This window comes from Gracilinanus agilis, chromosome 3 (genome assembly GCF_016433145.1).
Source record: "Gracilinanus agilis isolate LMUSP501 chromosome 3, AgileGrace, whole genome shotgun sequence".
Lineage (NCBI taxonomy): Eukaryota > Metazoa > Chordata > Mammalia > Didelphimorphia > Didelphidae > Gracilinanus > Gracilinanus agilis.
The window spans coordinates 359,558,271-359,581,040 of NC_058132.1; the positions used below are offsets into that span (position 1 = coordinate 359,558,271).

General features: G+C 37.4%; 1 protein-coding gene across 1 annotated transcript in view; it reads left to right on the top strand.

The window, feature by feature from the left end:
- Nucleotides 1-22,770, top strand: part of MORC1 (MORC family CW-type zinc finger 1) — a 196,677-nt gene that overhangs the window by 135,044 nt on the left and 38,863 nt on the right. The window contains exon 19 of the mRNA XM_044669190.1: nt 1,383-1,487. Coding sequence (XP_044525125.1) covers nt 1,383-1,487 — 105 coding nt within the window. The remainder of the gene's footprint in view (nt 1-1,382; nt 1,488-22,770) is intronic.

Genomic DNA, 22,770 nt, shown 5'->3' on the forward strand with positions numbered 1-22,770 from the left:
AATTTTCTCATCAAATGAAGAAAAAATTATTTGCACAACCTACATCATGAGACATTCATGCTACATTAATGTGAGTGATTAATGTTATCAAAAGATATGTGTATATATATATACATATATATGAAAATTGTACATTGAATTCTAAAAGTCTAATGTAAAGCTCATATTAAGCACTTTAGGAAATTAACTTCATTAACTAATCTTCCTAAAACAACATCCTCATCATATCATTCTGCTCAGAAAGCTTTGGCAGTTTCTCAGTATATATCAGAATCGAATTCATTCTTCCCAGGTGAGATGGTTAGTGGACTAGACCTAGGGTCAAGAGGAGACTTGAGTTCAAGTCCTGCTCCAGATATTTACAAGTTGTATGATCCTGAACTCTCAGAATCAGTTTCCCCATCTGCAAAACCAGAGATAATAATAGCACCACTCTCACAGGATTGATGTGAAGACCACATGAGATAATATTGTATGTGAAGTGCTTTATAAACCTGAAAGTACTTTGTAAATGTTAGCTCCCTTCCCTTCTCTTTCTCCTCCATCCCCTCTTTCTTCCTCCTCCTCCGTGATTCACTTCTCCATGGCCTCCAGACTCCTGGTTGGATTTTTTTACCTCAGATATTCTTCCTTCATTCTCCCCTCCATACCTTTGCCTTATCACTCTCCCCACCTGAAATGTTCTCTCCTGTTCTGTCTTTCAATCTTGTCAATCGTTCAAGGCCTTGCTCAAATCTTACTTTCACCGTGAAGCTTTCCATGGTCAGTCCACTGTCTACCATCATCATCATCATCATCTACGAAATTTACATTGCACTTTAAGGCTTTATATACTCTCTATATCCCATTTTACCCTAACAGTGATCCCCAAGGTAGGTGTACAAGTATTATTACATCCATTGTATAGATAAGGAGCCTGAATCTGGGAAAGGCTATGTGCCTTGTCCGCATTCACAGGGCTGGTAAGTTTCAGAGATGAGATGTAAGCCCAGGACTCTCCTGGCTTCACATTCTGTACTTTCATGCTAAAGCTGAAAGGTACTTAGTTGTCTCTCTCCTCTGAATTCATAGAGCTTTTCCAAACCACTCATTTTATACACTGCCAGGAGACAGCTCATGTACCATTATCTTATGTTGTTACTTAACTTTTTTATGTAGTTATACTTTGTCTCTCCAACAAGATTTTGAATTCCTTAAGGGCAGAGACTGGATTATCCTTCTCTAGATCTAATATAGTACCTTGAATATCATATACATGAGAAACACATGATGAATACTTAGAAATAAATGAGTCACTTGACAGCTATGTAATATGCATCTGTGCCATAGGGGGAAAGCATGAAAGCAAAAAATTACTGTGTTTGTTTTAATGCATTTTGTAGGTATCTTCTTGGGTAGCAAAAAGGGAGCCCCATCAAGGTTTTGTGAAAGGCTCTAAAATTATCATTGATGATGAAGATAGTGACAGTGACCCTGATTTAATTATGGTAAGTGAAATGTTTCTTTCCGTCACTTAAAAATGGTACCCTAAAAACTATTCCTTGTTAGCTTCAGAATAACACAAAATTTTAAAGTTACGGGTTCCAGAAGTGTTAGTAGGTCATTTATCTAAACTTATATAGAGAAAGGTCTCCACAGCAGCACACCAATCACGTGATTGTCCAAATTCTGCTGGAAGAGTTCTGATGAGAGGGAACCCACTATCTCCCAAGGCAACCTATGATATTATTCCTTTTCTTAAGGTCTAAGGAAACTGAAGTCACAAATTCAGTGGAAGAGACAGAACTGTAAAGCCAGGATCCAGTTTTATTCTATCCAATGCTTATTCCATTATAAATGTTAGGATGGCAGTAATAAAAGGATATGTGACTTAGAATGGAATCATAAACGATTGGTTCCCAGTGCCTTTGGGTGATATTAATCTATTTCATTAATGCTTATTCATCCCAAGTTGATGACCATGGTTGCAACAAGGTGACTCAGTAGATTGAAAACCAAGCCTAGAGATGTTGAGGTCTTGAGTTCAAACCTGGCCTCAGACACTTCCTAACTTTATGACTATGTGACTAAGGGGAAATCACTTAACCCCCATTGCCTGGCCCTTACCACTCTTTCTGCCTTGGAATCAATATACAATATTGATTTTAAGATAGAAAGTTAAGAGTTTTTTTTTAAAATGCTTACTCATTCTATAAATATTAAAAATGATAAAGGCTGGTATAATTATATAAATTTTCACTTTTACAATTCCAAGTTGCTGAATTAAATCCTGCTTCAAAAATGAACTCCGTGAAAATGACATTTCCTTGAAAATACGCCTGTCTTGGCAAATTCTAATGAATGTTTCTTTAAATAATTGCATGATTAAATGTGCTGCATTAATGATAACTGAATATTGATTTCATAAAAATAGGATAAAAGCATTTCAGCCTTCTCTAAATTGGAGAATCCATATGCTGATATATCTTCTTATTTTAGACGAATTCATGTGTCCTCAGAAAGAAATTATTATCATAAGGCTTGTGTTTTTAGGAATTAGTCACTCAGTCAAATTTTAAGGTTTAGAGACCTGAAAAGAATGCTGATGTAAAGGTAGGTAGCACAGTGGGTAGAGTGTCATGCCTAGAGTGAAGAAGATTCATCTTCAAGAGTTCAAATCTAGCCTCAGGCACTTACTAGCTATGTAACCCTGGGCAAGTCACTTAATTCTATTTGCTTTAGTCTCTTTATCTGTAAAATGAGCTGGAGAAGGAAATGGCAAACCACTCCAGTATCTTTACCAAGAAAACCCCAAATGAGGTCACAAAAAGTTGGACATGGCTGAACAACCACCACCAAAAACAAACAAACAAAAAAACCAAAACCACAGAAATATGTGGAAATGATTTTTTTTTGAGAAAAGAGAAAAAGTGTATCATCTACTAAAATATCTTGATGGGGTGGCTAGGAGGCTCAGTGGATTGAAAGCCAGCCTTAGAGATAGGAGAACCTGGGTTCAAATCTGGTCTCAGCCACTTCCTAGCTGCATGACCCTGGGCAAGTCACTTAACTCCAGTTGCCTATCCCTTACTGCTCTTCCAACTTGGGACCAATGATATTGATTCTAAGAAAGAAAGTAATATATTTTTTTAATAAAATGATATAAGGCATGAAGTTGCAAGCCACCCTTCTAGACTATTCCTCTTCTTTGATATATTTTATGACAGAATGAACTTAAGTTTATTTTTAATTGTAGCCAACCACTTAGAGTCTTCCAGGTACTTCTCTTATTTTTAATGAAAATATTGCTTTGACACCTCCGTAAGGCAGGTGTACTCAGTGGATTTCAGATGCAGTATTCATTCACTCAGCTAATTGTATTAAAATGCCTCTTTTTTAAAGCAGTTGCCATTTTTTTCATTGCAATTCAACTAATTTATATCTCTGCAATTGTGTCATACAGTCTGGTTTTTAGACTAGGTCACTAATTAACTAGATACTGATAATCCAAAGTCACACTTTGACTCTTGGCTGTAGCTACAAGAAATTCCAGTTAGATGTAATTGCTTTTAGATGATGATTTTTTTAACTTAACATTATTTACCTACAGCATTTCCTCTTCACCACTATACCCCTTGCTGAAAGGGTCTTACAGCTACTTATGAAAATTGAAACTTTTTTAAAAGTCTGGGTTAGCACTATATGAAAGGAAATGATCATGGCATTGATTTCTTTTGGTGTTTGTATAATCATTTCACATTAGGTCAGCTGCCTGGTCAAAAATTTTTTTCCTTAGAAAATGATGGAGCTATACATAAAAAGTATGAAACAGTTCTTATAAAAAGCTAACTTTCAAATGGAAAAGACTGGTACAAACATAGATAAAGTGTTCCATAAGGATTCTATCTTTACACAAGTTTGACCAAGGAAAAATGCCTGTGCATCTTGGCTTTATCTTCATATTGAAGTGAATTTCCCCCATTCTGTTTCCTTCATTCGTACTCTTATCATCCATGCCCCATAGGCTGAGGTCAGTATTCCATCTTTATAAACTTCTATCTGCCCCTATCAATCATTGATGTGAGATTTCTTTTTCTTTACCAACCTACTGCTCTTTCTCCCACATCCTGATTAACGATATTAACATTTTGGTGTGAGTTTTTATGTGGCCTTTTTGTCTATTACATGCTATTGATTTTCACAGGCCCAATCAGTAAAGGTTACCCATGTGTTCAGACTTTGTTTGTCCTTAAGTAAACTTCCTCCTTGGATTTGACTTCCACTTCAGACATTTTGAAGAGAATAAAGATTTGTCAGGAAAGTAAAGTTTTTACAAGGATTTTTTAATCCATTTCAGTATACTCTAAATTATTTCCACCATGCCCTCATCACTACCATTTGGGAACTTGGAGACACCAAGTCTGTGACTATTAGTCTTTATCTGTAACACAATCACATGCCTTCTCTTTTCTCGTAATGTCCTTAAGTCATTTTTCACACCCTTATTGCTGTAGCAATGTTCTGTCCAACTTTGCATAGCAACACTTGATCTTGACTTATGACTGAAGTAACCCCTTGGCCTGACTCCTTTTTCTTAACTTTCCAATAATATAATTCATGTTTGTATATTTATCAACACATATTGATTAAATTCCTACTATGTGCCAGGCGTTATGTTAGGCTCTGGGGATATACACTAAAAAAAATAAATGAAATCATCTTTACTGGCAAGAAACCAAAATTCAAAATGGAAAAGAAAAATTCATACACATATAATGTAACAGATAATATAAAGAGAATAAATGTAGAGTAGTTAAGTAGAAGATAATTTGGGAAGAAGGCCATCACCAGCTGGAGAAGGGATCAGAAAAGGCCTCTTACTAAAGAAGGTAATCCCTGAGCCTGGTTTTCTTGGAGGAAGAGAAGAGCTCTGGAATAGAGGTGGGAGTTGAAGAGAAGATATAAGTAATATGCATTTATATTGCTAGCACTGTGCTAAATGCTATACAAACATCTCATTGGATCCTATGATCTAAGTATTTATTTTTACCCCATTTCATAGTGAAAGAATTGAGTGTCTGAGGCCAGTTTTGAGCACAGGTCTTCTGACTCCAGGCCTAGGGGGAGGTTAATGTGATCTGTGAAGTCAGTTTGGCTGGATCTTACAGAGCCTAGGAAGGAGACTGTTGTATACTTAGGATATAAAAATCAAAGGGGAGCAGAAGGGCAAGGGCTTTAACACATCTTCAGGGGGCAGCTGGGTAGCTCAGTGGATTGAGAGCCAGGCCTAGAAATGGGAGGTCGTAGATTGAAATCTGACCTCAGACACTTCCCAACTGTGTGACCCTGGGCAAGTCACTTAACCCCCATTGCCTACCCTTACCACTCTTCTGCCTTGGAGCCAATACACAGTATTGACTCCAAGATGGAAGGTAAGGGTTTAAAAAAAACCACATCTTCAGAGAAATGTATGTTTATTAATGGGGGAAAATAAAAGGGATCTGATGGGGAGTCTATTTTGAAGAGCAGCTGGATGGCACAGTGGATTCATACACATATAATAGTTTTCTGTTTCCCTATACCCATGAGCAAATGCTAGGTGAATGAGTTTGGCATGGTAATAATAGCAAGCATTTATATAGTACTTTAAGGTCTGTGACCATTCTTTGCATTTATTAGCTCAATGATCCTCAAAGGAGTCCTGGCAGGTAGGTGCCATTGCTATCTCCATTTTACAGGTGAGGAAGCTGAGGTTTAAAGAGATTTTGAGTTGTCCACAATAAAATAGCTAGCAAGTTTCTGAGGGAGAATTTGAACTTAGTTTTTCCCAACTCCAAGTTCATCATGCTATCTACTGTTCCACATCGCTGCTCCCATTTCTTCTCTAGTAATTAATTCTTGCCACCTCCCCCTATCTCCTCCAGAATTTCAGCACTGACATCACTAAAGCCTCAGGGTTTTTATTTTTAATCCTACCCTTCTACCCTCCTCTACTTGTTTTCCCACCTTAGTTTGAATGCCTCACCTGTATTGGTCCATTAAATGCATAACAATGTTTCTCTAATACAGTGTGAAATTCAAAGATATAAGTATGTAATCTTTTTTTATCTAGCATCAATCAGTTCTACTTGCCCATTTCCCCAAACTTCACTATATGGGTTTGTAAAATCATGAACCAGCTTTGTCAGAAGCCACTTATCCCTTTATAAAATAACTGTTTTGATGCTTTAAAAAAAACCCTATGTATATCATTTCCCAGTGACTATCTCCCACTCTCCACTATAGAACTCTCCCTTGAAACATCAAAGTATAGTTAAGCAAAGCAAATCAATACCATGGATGTGTCAGACAATGTATGGCTTATTCCAGGCCTAAGCAACTACTTCTCTGACAAAAGGGAAAGGTATGTTTGTCAGTTCTCAAGAGCCCAATTAAGTCATTGAATTGATCTGAATTCAGGTATCTTGCAGTGTTGTTTGCTTTTACATTGTTGTCCACTTGTATATTGTACTTTTGGTTCTGCTTGCTTTGCTTTGTTTCAGTTCATGAAAATATTTCCCAGTGTTCCTGAATTTTTCATAAATGTTAGGCTTTTTTATGGAACAATAATACTCAATGCATTTCATTTCACGAGAGTTTCTTTTGACATTACCCAATTTAGTGTGTTACTTCCAAAGCTATCCTGCTTTTCTCTTTTCTTTTAAACTTCCTACTATACTCTTTTGTGGATTTTAAATGTTTCAATGATTTTTTATTTGTTACTTTTACTATTATGAATAATCACTAAATGTAGATACATTTTGATAAAATGATACCACTGTAAAAATTATATATTTGGAGAGGTATTTTGGTGGTAATGGGATGACAGACTTGGATGTGTGTGTCTGTCAGGAGCTCTCTCTCTCTGTATCACTATTACTGGGACAAAGAGGGAAATTCTCTGTAAAAGATGGATTACCAGAGAATGAGCAAGTGATGGTAGCTTGAGAAGGGTCTTTACTTGTGGGTAATGTTGATGGGACCCCAGGCTTGGTAAGCCAATATCCCCTTTAGACAAAAGCCCCTCAATGGGTTAAAGTGGCACAGCAGGGGGTCTTGATTAGACAGCTTCAAGGCTTGAGCTGTTAGCCTCTCAGACCACTTGTTCCCTCTGTGTACCCCTGAATAAAATCTCCTTTTATCTGACTGCTATTCAAGTTTATTGTTGTAATTATTAAGGTTGCAGAAGGTGGGGAGAGGGTAGAGGTATTGAGGAGTCCCTGATTACTAATCCCAAAAGGTCTTTCTCCCTGGTCAGGCCAGATGACTGAAACTAGAAATTCACTTTCCCTTCCCTATTTCTTATTCTAATCTAAAATCTATACTATTAGAAATATAACAGGGTCTTTGATGTAAGGCAGGTAAGGGTTGAGTCTTCAGGCACTGGCGCTGTGGCCATCTGAGTCTGCTGACCCCTCAAGCCTGTGGAGACCTGAAATCTCCTTCTGGTTAATGGTTGAGGCTTTCAGGAAACACACCAGGCTTTGGGATATAGAATTCCAAAGAAAACCCTTTGGGCTGGCTCTCAATCAATCTCAGGTGGTTGGCATTCGCCCTCTCTCCACGAGATCCCAGATCAAAAGCCCCTTCCTTCAGGTTCTCTCTTTCCCAAGATCCTTTGCACCAGCTCAACTGTCAGTCTGTGTCACTCAAGTCAGCTTCTCAACATTCCAAACTTCACTCAACCCAGTCTACTCTTACACCACTTACTTTTTAGTCTAGGCCTGTGAATTCCCTGGTGTGAGAAGAAGAACAAAGAGGCTAGTGTCAAGGAACCCTTGATAAATGAGGGGTAATGAGTTATAAGAAGACTGAAAAATAGATACGGAAATAGGTCGGGAAGGGGGTAAATATGAGAGATGCCATGAAGGTAGAAGTCATTGAACCCGATAACTGATTTCATATAGGGGTTAAGAGAGAATGAAGAGTTGAAGATGATGCTGAGTTTGTAAGCACAGGTAATCAGAAGAGTGATGGTGCTTTTTCCAATAATTGGAAAGTTAGGAAGAAGGGAGGATTATTTTGGAAAGATATTTGAATTCAGTACCAAACATGCTGAATTTAAGTTGACTATGAAGTATCCAGTTTGATGTGTCCAACAAGCAGTTAGAGATGTGAATTTGGAAGTTAGGAAAGTGGTTAAGGGCTGTAGAAATCATTCTGAGAATTGATCACATAAAGATTATAACTGAATCCACAGTTGCTCATGTAATTACTAAGCAAAAGTATAGAAGTGGAAAAGGAGAGAGCCCAGGCAGATCATAGTTAACACCCAGGGTTAGCAAGTGCTACCTAGAAGAAGCAAAGGCATTTGATAAGGAGTGGTCAGAGAGGCAGGAAGGGAATCCAGAGAGGTATGGCCTGAAAACCGAGAGAGAAAATGGTATTGAGGAGGAGAAAATGTTGATCAGCCCTGCCACAGGATATAGGATTGATAAAAGACCATTGGATTTGGCCATTAAGAAATCATTGGTAACTTTGGAGAGTAGAGTTTCCATGGAATGAAGTCAGAATTAGATTACAGAGAGTTAAGAGAGTGAGAGGAAAGGAAATGAAGGCATCTTTTGTAGATAATTTTCTCAAAGGGACTTGGAAGACTAGTTCCTAGAAAGATAAAAACTCTTCTGCAAATCTTTCTTTTGCCCACTAATATTCTCTCTTGAGCCATATTTGCTTATGTAAATGTTAGGGTCCTCCTAGAAGACTGTAATTTCTTTGAGAACAGAAATAATCATTTTTCACCTTTGTGTGCCAATGCCTAGAACATAATAGGGACCTTAAAATATATATTTCATTTGTCAAATTATTTTATTTAGTGGAGAGGAAATATGGTATAGTACAGTGATGGCAAACCTTTTAGAGATAGAGTGCTGGGCCCCACCACTACCCCACACTCCAGACCCAGTGCTGTGCTCCTTTCCCCCCTTATCCCATATAGGGGAGGGAGGAAGCAATCCCATTGAGCCACTAGGCAGAGAGGTGGGGGAAGTGAAGAATATCCTCAGCAAGTGTAGAGAGGGGGAGAGGAGTGGCCTAAGTGCTCTGCTCCCCTTTAGCTCTGCCACTTGTGAATCACCCACCTTACCCCCTGTGCACTTCCATTGGCTCCTGGGCAGGAGGGGTGGAGATGGGGGAAAATATACTCAGGCTTGGTGGAGAGGGGGAGGGGAGCAGCTCTGCCTAAGTCCCTCTTCCTTCTGAGTAACAAACTGGGGGGTGGGGAGGGAGAAGGACAGTGCGTGTGCCCACACAGAGCACCTTGTGTACCATCTTTGACACCTGTGCCGTAGGTTCACCATCACTGGTATAGTACAACACACTGAGCCAGCCTCAAAACCCAGAGAGCTTAGATTCAAGTCTCATCTCCAACACTGGCTGTATGACCCTGTGCAGATCACTTAATTTCTCAGTGGCCTGGACAATACTCTAAGACTGGAAATTGTAGAAAAAATTATGATTTGCACTGGTAAAAAGAGTTTTCATACCTGGGGTTTCCTAATACCAAAGAAATCACTGGTCAGTCTCTGTCCTTATTAATTAAATGAATGTCGAGGACTTACCAGGTATCATGGCCAATATATTGATGAATTGGGAAAGATTTCCTGCCATTAAGTAAGGGAGCAAAGGAATGAGGGAAGAAAGGAATAAGCCTTTATTAAGCACCTTGCATATGCCAAGCACTTTACAAACATTATTTCATATTTCCTTGCCACATCTCTGTGAGGTAAGAGCTATTATTATTCCCATTTAACAATTAAGGAAAATAAAGCAGAAAGTAATTAAGTGACTTGCCCAGGATCACACAGCTATCTAAGATGTGATTTGGACCGAGAACTTCCTGAATGAAGGCCTAGCACTCTATACACTGAACCATTATCTGCCCTCAAGAAGTTTAAAACTTCCCCTGAGGGACAGAGCATGTCTAAGCCTGACTTTAAAATTCATCACAGCATTTTGTAAGCAATGCTATATATTCTTAGATACAGAAAAGGGACATAGTCACTCGGTCCTTAGTTATCTATTTTCTAAAAGGAGGGGGTTGGGCTCAAAAGCTTCCAAGGCCTCTTCTACATTTAAATGTTTTTGGTTTTTGTTTTAAAAATCCTTATTTTCTCTCTTAGAATCAATAATTGTATATTGGTTCCAAGACAAAAGAGTGGTAAGGGCTAGGCAATGTGGGTTAAGTAATTTGCCCAGAGTTACACAGCTAAGAAGTGGCTGAGGTCATATTTGAACTCAGGACCTCCATCTCCAGGCTTGGCTGTCTATCCACTGAACCACTACCCCCCAACCCCCAGCTCTAAATGTTTATTCCTGTGACCCTAAGCTCTAGACTTTCTTCCTTCCCCAATGCCTTAGTGGGTATTCTGCCCCTGGCAGGGTAAAGGCCCTTGTATTTCTATTTTACTGGCTCCTTAAGGATCTGTCACCTTTGGATTACAAACTCCTGTTTACTGGCACTCAATAACATGACTGTTAAACTTTGCCTCAGGCAACAATTTAGAGTTCCAGCACTCTCTATTCCAGAATTGGAAATGAGCTGGGTGCAATGGGTGTTTCTCAGAGATAGGGCCTTCTGGTTGCTTTCCCACACCTCCTGGGATTATTTAGTCATTTCATTTGTAGCTGACTCTTTGTGACTCCTTTTGGGGTTTTCTTGGCAAAGAAACTGGAATGGTTGGACATTTCCTTCTCCAGCTCATTTTACAGATGAGGAAATTGTGGCAAATGGGGTTAAGTGACTTGCCCAGGGTCACACAAGTAGTGTCTGAGACTGGGTTTGAATTCAGGTCTTCCTGACAGCAGGTCCAGCACTCTAAACACTGTACCACCTCTCTGCCCTCATCATGTCTTATAGGAATTATGAAAAGGAGACTACAAAATTAGATCAAGAAGAGTGCTCTCAAGGGAATGAATGAGAGGTATACCAAAGAAAGAACCATACAATTTAGTAGGTTATTTTAGAGGGGAAAAAACTGCTCAGAAACCTGGCTATCCCTAAAAATTTGGTAGCCAAATGGCAGCAGATGGTGGTGAAAGTGAATGATTAACTTGAAGAAAAGAGCTTCACAGCTCAGGGAGACTAGTGGGATGAAATCATCAGCCCGACAATAAATTAGAAAAGTTGGCAAGAATGGTTGCCTCATATGTCACGCACAAGAAGATCCAAGTCAGAGTGATAAATGTACTATTTTTTATTGCACATGCATTCATTCATCTTGGTGGAAGGGATGTTTAAAATTGGAATTTTACAACATCTTTCTGACGGTTATGGAGCAGCCCTTGCCATCTCCCCCAGCTTGCTGATATTTCTTCTTTTTTTCTATTATATTTACCATTTGAGTTACTGGGTTTGTTGGGTGGCAGATGAGATTGCTTTGGCAATGAAAGAATTCCTACAATGTGCCCATTGATGTCCTCAAAACAGGGCTTTCTATGTAAAAGCCAGTAATCCCAAGTTTTTGTTTTTAATTGGGTTGGCTTCAGACCTCTTGGTTTTGTGGGGTCCTTTATTTGTTCAGTGACAGATGGATATGAGATCTGCCTTTAGGGTTGACCACGTAGGTCCCCTGTTCAGGAAGCTTGCCTCTAGGACAAAATTATAAACGTTTCTATTTGGCAGTGAAAATCCTTTATACTCCAGCTTTCATCTTTTAAGATTTATCTCATATTGATCCCTCTCTCACACTTCATTCTAGCCAAATTGGCCTGCTTGCCAATAAGACACCATTTCTTCTTCCATCTTTCTACTTTTGACTAAACTGTATCCCTTTCTAGGATTTTTTTCCTCCTTACTTCCACCTTTTGGAATATGTATTATATCTCCCTGTTGGAATGTAAGCCCTTTAATGACCAGACTATGCCATTTGGTATTTGCATTTCTAATGCTTAGCATAGTGCTTGGCAGAAGAGTGAATGCTTAGTAAATGCTTTTATTTTTTTCGTTCATCCATTCATTTCTTGGAATCTCTCACAACATCCAAGACCCAACTCAAATGCGGCCTTGAAGCCTTTCCTGGTCTACCTCCTAATTTTTTAACTCCTCTTTCCCCATTGCCTTTGATTTAATTTATGCTGTGTGCATGTGGTCCCCCAGCACTCCTTTTCTTGAGGTAAGAAAATGTTTTAATTTTTAGATTTGTATTCCTAATGCCTACCTACTCCAATACCTGGCACCTCACAGATGTGTTATGAATGCTTGTTGAATTGAATTGAATTGAATTAATTTTATTTTCCTTGCCTGCAAACATTTTCACAAACACATTTTCAACAGCCTCTTGCCAGTGCCTCAAAAAAATGGGCAAATTACTACTGACAGATGCATTTGAGAACCAACTACCTAACTCACAAGGTTGATGTGAAGAAAACACTTTGTAAACTGTAAGGTACTATAAAAGTAAACCCAACCACCCACTGAATCATCCTGGAGCCATTGTTTTTTGTTTTTTTTTTTTTAAATCCTTGTACTTTGGTGTATTGTCTCATAGGTGGAAGAATGGTAAGGGTGGGCAATGGGGGTCAAGTGACTTGCCCAAGGTCACACAGCTGGGAAGTGGCTGAGGCCAGGTTTGAACCTAGGACCTCCTCTCTCTAGGCCTGACTCAGAGCCATTGTTTTTAAGCAGAGTATAGGTTTCTATTTACCCTTTCACTATCCTGGCCTAAATAGCCCTTTCATCCATTCATTAGGCTTAGCTGAGGCAAAGAGAAGTGGGATAATACAGTAATTCTGCTGAAACCACTGATGTCAGTGTCAAGGTTTATTCAGGGACAGCAAGAAGTCAGAAGGGACAGGATGTAGATCAGAAAGTAGGACTTGAAATCTTTATGGAATTTATGCAGAGTGAAGCTAAAGAGGACAAAGATGAAGGCAGACTGCTTATAGCAATGGGACTAAGGTAGTGTGTACATAGGAGGACAAATAAACTCTATCCATTGAAGCTATAACAGGCCAGTCAATGTTAGTCATAGTTTTTTAGAAGTTTCAAATGATGACTATACTACATAAGCAAGAAAGTATGAAGTTTGAGCATCGAATGAATGCCAGAGCACAAAAAATTGGCTCCTTCTCAAAACGTGATTGAAAATCTTTCTCCCTTTCTCTCATTTTCTTTTCTCATTTTCTTTCTCTCTCATTCTCTCTCATTCCCTCTCTCTCTCCCCCTCTCCTTTCACTCATTCTTTCTCTTCTTCTCTCTTTTCCCCCCATCTTTATCCTCTTCCTCTCTGTCTCTCCTCCTCTCTGTACTCTATTCCAACTCACCATTTTCTCCTCCGTTCTCCCTCCCCTCTTCTCCACTGCTTACTTTCCAGTGTCCAGAACCCTGAAAAAAAGGTGCTTCATTATTCAATGAAATTACCAAAAGACTAGTGAAAGAAAGAAAAATGAATGGGCCTGGATAATTGGACCCTAATGCCTCAAGTATTGACTATAATATATACCTGACTTGGTATGGCTAATAAGAATTGGTGCATGGAAAGAACTAAATTGGCATTTCTGCAACATAATTTCAGGTTTTTAAAATTACTTTGATTTTAGAAGCAGACAATTTCACACTCAGTTTCACCTGATGTTGGCATTACTGTGGCTTCTGATATTTCTGAACTTGCCCCATCAGCCCCAGGACTCCTCAGGAGGCGAGGCAAGGATCATCTTGCCGACAAGCATTTATTAAATGCGTATTATGTGCCAGGCACTGTGCAAAGAGCTGAGAACATAAAGGCAAAACACAAAACAAACAAAATCCAACAGTCCCCAATCTCAAGGAGATCACAGGCTAAAGTGGGGAAACTAGATTTGGCACTACAACTTTAGTCAGAATTGAACCTGGCCCAGAGGTCTCTTATGGCACATCTGGTGGCTTCCATTTGCTATGCCTATCAGCTGGTTGGCATTGTTCATAGACTATGAGCTGGAAGGAACCTTTAAAGAGTCTAGTTATTTAATATGACTCCTTCATTTTACAAATGAGAAAACTGAGGTTTAGAGAGATTAAATGATTTAGGGGAATATGACAATGTGGATAAAGTACTGGGCTTGGAGTCCAGAAGACTCAAGTTCCAATCCTGCCTTCAGTATTTATAAGCTGTCATGACTGATCAAATCACTTAGAATATCTGGACTGAGATTCCTCTGTAAAATGAGGGATTTGGAACATAAGGATTCTAAATCTAGACTCCAGCTTCAGATTGATGATCTTGTGACTTGCTTAAGGTTACAAGGTCATAAGAGGCAGAATCAAGACCCCAACCCAAGTCTTCTTGTTCTCCATCCAGCACTCTTTCCACTCTGCCAGGATGCCTGTGAGTCAACTCTACCATGCTAGTCCCTGGGTGTAGACCGGGTCATCTTCCATCTTTGTAATTGCAGTACCTAGCCCAGTGCTTTCCACCTCTGAGATACTTAATGAATTTTTTTTAGTTAAGAGAAAATGAAGACAAGATGTGACCAGCTAAGAAGAGTAGAGACTCTGTAAAACTGAGTGTTATTATGCTGATAATAATTAATCAATCCACAAATGTTTATTGAATGCCCAGAGTTAAATATCCTCAGTCTATGCAACTTATCCAAACTATCATACAAATGCATTAGATAAAGGCAGTGAGGTAGCACAGTAGATAGAGCACCAGGCCTGAAGATGGGAGGTTCTGGGTTCAAATTTGACCTCCAATACTTTTAGCTATGTTATCCTGGGCAATTTACCTAGCCTGAAGCCCCTCTTATGTCTTAGAATTTGTATTAAGACAAAAGGCAAGGCTTTATAACAGTGATTCCCAAAGTGGGCGCTACTGCCCCCTGGTGGGTGCTTCAGCGATCCAGGGAAGTGGTGATGGGCCACAGGTGTATTTACCTTTACTTTTAATTGCTATTAAAATAAAAAAAATTAATTTCCAGGGGGCTAAGGAATATTTTTTCTGGAAAGGGGGCAGTAGGCCAAAAAAGTTTGGGAACCACTGGTCTAGATAAAAGGGCCAAGTAACAATATTGGGCCTTGTTTGTTGATTAGTACAATGGATAACAGATAAAAAATTAATCTTAATGTAATAAAAGTTATAAGGATTTAAGAAGGTGATAGATACAGGAAACCCTAAAAAAACTAAGGGGATACTAAGCTTTAACCCACTCCCAACTGATTCCATGTCATGGGGTTTTCTTTGTCCTGGAAACCAGGCTACTCTATTTCTCCCTATTAATAAATAAAACCCAAATTTTCTTTCTAAATAATTTATTTCCAATAACTCATAGATAATATATTTATCTTAAATCTCTGTCTCCAAAATTATCAAAAAGACCAACTAGAGCAAGTTGGTTGAGGCCTAGCCAAAGCTCTGCCATGACTCTGAGTTTCTTCTCTGTCAGTAGTTTCTCTCCAACTACTGCCAAACAATCAGTGAACTCTTAAGTCTTGGTATTCCCAAAATGTCACAGGGAAAGACCAAGGAGCTCAGGAACTTCACTACCTCCAGGACCAAGTTCAGATCCCAGAGAGAGAACCCCTCATAAAACTGCTCAGAATCTCAGACTTGCAGTGGCAGTTAACAACCCCCACCTGGGGATTCCAACAGAACTCTTGTTTTTCATTCTGAACTGGCTTGAGCCCCTTTGACAGAAACTTCTCTCTCCTATCGCTCAACTTAATAGAATCTCCTATAACTCAACTAATCAATAATATTCCAAATACTGTGTGTGTATATGTATGCTGTTGCTCCATCATTTCATTTGTATCTGACTCTACGTAATCTGATTTGGAGTTTTCTTGGTGAAGATACTAGAATGGTTTGCAATTTCCTTCTCCAGCTCACTTTACTAACAAGAAAATTGAGGTAAACAGGATAAAGTGATTTGCCCAGGATGACACAGCCAGTAAGTGTCTGAAGCTGGATTTAAACTCAGGGAGATGAATCTTCCTGACTCCAGGCCCAGGACTCTAGCCCCTGGACCATCTCGCTTCCTAGAGGTATATGTGTGTTTGTACTTATGTATATTTACATATATGTGTATGTGTTTGTATTCATACCCAAGCGGGTGAGCCATATGAGTTATTTACCTAACTGTGTTTCATAGCCTGGACAATAGGCATTCTTGATCTAGTGGATTTTCTATGTCTAGATGGATGGACCAAACTCTGTGGAGAGGCTATGAATCATCATTTAGGCCTTGCAGTATTATGAGACTTGATATAGTCAATGCAATGCCATTTGCAAACAAGGGCATCTAGAAGAATTCACTAGTTATAGGGAACCCATCTTCCATTTGGACTCTAGAAGGAACAGACTCATGATGGTGGAAAATATTTAGTAATCATGCATATCCTGATTTTGTGCCTCACTCCATAATAGTGATAGTCAACATTTATGATTTACTTATATTTACATATTATATATAGCATACACAGACATACCACATTTATATACCACTTACAAGTTCAGAAAAGGGCAATTTAGGTGGCCCAAGGGCTAGATTGCTTCATCTGGTGTCAAGAAGACTCATCTTCATGAGTCTTAAGAGATGGCTGTGACTGAAACGATTGAATGATGACAACTCTAGGTTTAGAAAAGCACTTTACTGTATATTCTCAGTTGATCTTTACAACTCCATGAGGCAAGTGTTTTTATTATCCTCATTTTACACATGAGGAAACTAAGTCAAATAAGGGTTAAATGAGTTGGCTAAGGAAACAGGATTCAAACTCAATTCTTCCTGACTCCAAGTCCAGGTCTCTATCCAGTGATTCAATTAATAACTTCCTATTAATAATCTGAGGGTTCTCAAAGATATTTTTATTGTTATATTTTTATGGACTCATATGACTTAGATACATACATAGAAGAAAAATTGTTGAAGGAAAACCTTGGAAGCAGTGTTTTTTTTCCTATTGAATATAATCCCTTTTTCTTTTATAGTCAGCAAAGAATAAGTACAGCAAGCTATCACTATGTCTTTTGTTCACTTCTGTAACTATAAAAATATGAACTGCTATAGATTGTCTTTTTAAAATTTGTTCTTTTCTCATATCTTCATTGAGAATGTCTGTGATAGATGTTTAGATTATTCTTACAAAGATTTTGTGGACCAATGCAACTACCAACAATTTGGAAATAGGTCTTGATCAAGGACACATGACAAAACCAGTGGAAATGTGTGTCGGCAATGGGTGGGGGGAGTGCGGGGGGTGAAGGGGAAAGTAGGAGCATGAATCATGTAACCATGTTAAAAATGAATATTAATAAATGTTTAAAATTTAAAAAAAATTTTGTGGAGATAGGAAAGTAGATATAGGTTATTGTTATATTGATATTCTTTTGCTAATCTTTTTATGTATATATAAAACTATGTCTTACTTATTATTTCTGCTTATCATTTCTTTCTCTGGAGGTGGACATACACAAATCATTCTTCAAACAATATTTATGTTGTATATAATATTCTCTTGGTTCTGCTTGTTTCACTCTTCATAATTTCATGTAGGTCTTTCCAGGTTTTTCCAAAATTAACCCGTTTGTCATTTCTTATGACACAGTAGTATCCCTTTACAGAAATTTGCCACAACTGTTTTAGCTGTTCCCCAACTGATGGGCATCTCTTCACTTTCCAGTTTTTTGCCACCACAAAGAGAGCTGATATAAAGATTTTAAACTTTTCCTTTTTTCCTGAGCAACTTAGGAAATGAACCTAATAATAGTATTGCTTGGTCAAAAGACATATACAGTTTCATAACTCTTTCGGCATAATTCCATTCGGCATAATTACTCTCCAAAACGGTTGGATCATTTCACAATTCCAACAACAGCATGTTAGTGTCTTCATTTTTCTATTTATTCTCCAATTATTTTACCCTTTTATCAATTATATCATTGGCTATCATTAGCCAACCTGATAAAAGTGAGATACCTCAGAGTTGCATGGTTTTTCAGTTCTCTAATCAATAATTATTTAGAGAATTTTTTCAGTTATATATAGATTTGATTTCTCCATCCAAAAACTGTCTTCATATCTTTTAACCATATATCACTTGGGAATGGCTCATATTCTTATGTATTTGACAAAGTTCTCTATATATTTTAAATGTGATACTTCTATCCAAGAAACTGTGTCAATTTCTCCCCCAATTTACTTCATTCTTTCTAATTGTGGATATATTAGCTTTATTTGTACGAACACTTTTCAATTTAATATATTCAAAGTTATTCATCTTACATCTCACAAATCTTTCTATCATTTGTTTGTTCATAAATTCTTCTCCTATCCATAAATCTGATAGATATGTTCCCTGTTATTCTAATTTGCTTATGATATCTCTCTTTATGCCTGGGTCATATATCCATTTTGTTCTTTTTTTTGGTAAATGGTGTAAGATACTGGTCTATATCTAATTTCTGCTGGACTACTTTCCAGTTTTTCCAGCAATTTTTATCAAATACTGAATTCTTTTCCCAAAACTTCAGATCTTTACTTTTGTCAAAGACAAGGTTATTTTAACCTTTTACAGCTGTTTGTTGTATATCTGTTCTGTTCCACTGATCTACTTTTTTATTTCTTAGCCAATGCCAGATACTTTTGATCATTGTTGCCTTATAATATAGTTCAAAATCTGGTACCGCTAAACCTCCTTCCTTTACTTTTTTTCATTAAGTCTTTGATATTCATGACCTTTTGATTTTCCAAATGAATTTTGTTATTGTTTTTTTTTAGTTCATTAAAATATTTTTTTGGTAATTTAACTGGGATGTCATTGATTAAGATAGGATTGTCATTTTAATTATATTGGCCCTGCCAAACCATAAACAGTATTTTCCCAGTTATTTAAATCTGCCTTTATTTGTATAAAATGTTTTATAACTATGTTCATATAGTTTCTGGCTTTGTTTCAGCAAATATATTCATAGGCATTTTATTCTATCTAAGGTTAGTTTAAATGGGTTATCTCTTATTATATCTTCTTGCAGGTCTTTGTGAGTTATGATATAGAGAAATGTTATTGGTTTATATGGGTTTATTTTATATCCTGCTACTTTGGTAGAATTATTGGTAGTTTCTATATATTTTCTATGTGTCATCATATTGTCTGCAAAAAGAGGTAGTTTTGTTATATCTTTACCCATTCTAATTCCTTGAATTTCTGTTTTCCTTTCTTATTGCTATTGCTAGTATTTCTAATATGTTAAATATTAAATAAGATTGGTGATAATAGGCATCTTGTTTCACTCCTGATCTTATAGGAAAGGCTTCTAACTTCTCCCCATTTACAGATAATGTTTTTTGATGGTTTTAAGAATATACTTCTTATTTTAAAGAAAAATTCATTAATACCTATGCTCTCAAGTGTTTTAATAGGAATGAGTGCTATATTTTGTCAAAAGCTTTTGCATCTATTGATATAAGCTTATGATTTTTGTTACTTTTTTAATTGAAGTAATCCATCATGTTAATAGTTTTTCTTATATTAAACCATTGCTGCATACCTGATGTAAATCCTATTTGGTCATAATGTACAATCTTTGTGATATATTATTGTAGTCTCCTTGCTAATGGTTTTTTAGTCTGATATTTTTCCAAGCCTTTAGTACCCTCCCTTCTTTTATATTCTCTGAAAATTACCTCAAAATTAGTCCACCTTGACTTCTTTTCTGTATAGAATCTATCTATTCTTCCCATTTTTTATTCCATTAATACAATTTCTTCTTCTTCCTGCAGCATATCCAGGACTGTGATGTTAAAATCCAAACATGGTGCCTCTGCTATGGTTGGTAGAGGAAAATATTTGTAGCTTAGCCTCTTTTACAGCTGAATAATTTACAGATCATTTCTCTTTCTCTACGATTCACTGTCCTCTCTGTTTCATCTATGTGTGTTGGTTAATCTGACTGAGATAGGTCTCTCCCCAAGTGTGCTATAAACTCTTCTTGCTGTTTCCCTAGACAGTAATGTACAGATTATATGGTAGTGACTGTAAGAGCAACCCTTAATTACACAAGGGAGAGATCACTGTGGACCAGAGTAGCTAGGGAGGACTGAGGGGAAGCATCATAGAAGCATTTAGACATGGAAGAGAAATTAGGATTTAGAAGAATTATGGGGAACAGGGAGAGCTTTCCTGGCAAGGGAAGGAGCATGACAAAAATCAAGACTCGAGAAGGAACTTTCAAAAGATAATGGTGAGATTTAGGCCTATCTTGAGTGGAAGGCACTTATTAGGAAGTTGTGGTAGGATAGACATTTCAAATTGGAAGTTCTAGAGACTGCTTAAACTTAGCATGTCAAAAATTAAATGCATTCTCTTTTTCTCTCCAAATCTTCCTTTCTCTGGTCTTTTCTACCTCCGTCAAAAGCACTATTATACTTCTCATCTTCTGGGTGTGAAACTTAGGTGTTCCCTTCACTTCCTTACTCTCTTTTATTCACATATTGGTTGCCATGTCGAAATTTCTATCTCTACAACCTCTCCCACATCCAACCCTTTTCTTTACTCACACATTACCATCTTAGTCCAGATCCTCAGCAATTCTCACCTTTATAATTACAGCATCCTTACTGATTGATCTCTTGGCTCCAAGTTTCTCCCCATTCCAGACTATTCTACCACTGCTGCAAAGTGATTTTCCCAATGAGATAGCTCAGTGGTACAATGGATGGAACTCTACTCCTAGAGTCAGGACATCCTGAATACAAATTTGACCTCAGGCACTTACTAACTCTGTGATCCTAGTCAAATCACCTAACCTTTGTCTGCTTCAGTTTCCTTATAGGTAAAATGAGAATAACAATAGCACCTACCTCCCAGGGTTGCTGGAAGGGTCAAATGAGATAATATTTGTAAAATATTTAGCACACTGCCTGGCACATAGTAACTACTTAATATATGATTGTCCACTTCCCCTTTTCCTAAGCTCACATCTGATTTATTTATTACCTCTAGGATAAAATAGAAACTTCTGCAGAACTTTGGAAACTGTATATAGCTTGCTTCCAACCTGTCTTTCATGAGAATTTTTTTCATATATTGTATTGATTCCTACATATTATGAAAAATTACTGTATATTCCCATGTCTGGGATATTGTCTAGTTCAGTGATGGGCAAACATTTTAAAGAGGCAGGAGTAATCAATCAGTAAACATTTATTAAGTGTCTGCTCAGTGCCAGACATTGTGTTAGGTGCTGAGGATTGTTACAAATAAATTAGTAACTCCAGGTTCTTATTTTCCATAGAGTTTATTAATAATCATTTGAAATAAAGCAAATAAGTAGAAGTTTGAAGCCTATTTTCTAACCTGTCTGGCCATATGATTGCTCTACCCACATGGCTATCAGCCAGCCTCTCCTACTGCCATTGAGGAGAATAGAGATCCCTCTGGTTCAACAACAGCTTATAACTCTAAAGATTCTTCTTACTAGAGGTGCATAACATATTGTACTTTACAAAAGGAAAATTGCAACAATTTGGGAATAAGAGGGAAAGAAAAGAGAAAGAAAACAAAAAATGATTGATAGACACATTGACAAAATGCCAATTAGGTGGCATTCCTCTTTAGCATAAGAGTTTTCATTCAGAATAAGTATGTTCAACCCCCTTCAGTTCAGTCCATTATATCCCAAAGTTCATTATAGATCTTTTGATGAAGTTTGTGGTTTCTGTAGGCTTCCTTATGCACCTTCTATAAAAGATCCACTTTCTTAATTCGGGGTGTTGGTGAGTTTCTTTTCCTAAAATCTCTCCAAACCTTCTTCAGACCTTGAATTTTAGGATAACTATACAAGATTTAAAAAAAAAAACCTTTAAAAGGGAGTTCCTGCCCTCAAAAAGCTTGAAAGCAAATGAAGAAGGCAATATGCAAACAAGTATAAGCAAAGCAAGCTAGATAGAGAAGATAAATAAATAATTAGCAGAGAGAAGGTATTGGCATTAAGAAGGATTGGGATGGTCTTCCTTTAGAAGCTATATAGCAGGTCATTAGGTAGAGATTTCACTAGTTGGCTCCTAAGGTTCCTTCTGGCTCTTATAATTTTAAGAAATATTGATTTCTTCCCTTCCTCACCCAAAGTACTTGTAACCTCTGAGGTTCATTGGATGAAAAAACTGTTTTCATGTTCTTCATTTACTCAAAAAGCCTTATTTTCCCAATGTACAGGTCTGTACTTTATAAATTATAAGACTGTAGCCTCAGAGCCAATGAATCTTAGAGGAATTAATGAATCACAGTTATTGAAATTCTTTCATTTTTACAGATGAAAAAACTGAGGTTCAGAGAGATTAAATGATTTTTCTAAGGTTATTATTACATAGCTAGTAATTGCAAAGTTGAGGTTTGAACTTAGATATTTTGACTCCAAATCCTTATTAATAGCATCCTGTTCTCTAGGTTTTAGATCTACTTAAAAGAAGTCAAAATAACTAGGAATTATTCATGCTTATGTTTTTCTATTTTGACTGTCTCCAGTTTGTTTATGAATTATTTATCCTCTTAAATGTATACCTTACAAAATTAAGCATGCAGAATTCCACTGATCCATTGACTTCCTTGGAGAACTGGAAAATCCAGCTCTGTTTAATGTTAACATAATTTTAATTAAGGAGTCATAAACTGCTTGTTGAAACTTAACTGTAATCTCCTTCAGTGAATGCAAGGCTTTTATCCTTTGGATAATGTAAATGAAGTCCCAGGAAAGACAGAGCAAAACAAAATTGCACAGGGAGGGAAATAGAACTGATTCTTGAGTGCAAGGCTAAAGAAAAATATCTGTCTCATCGGAA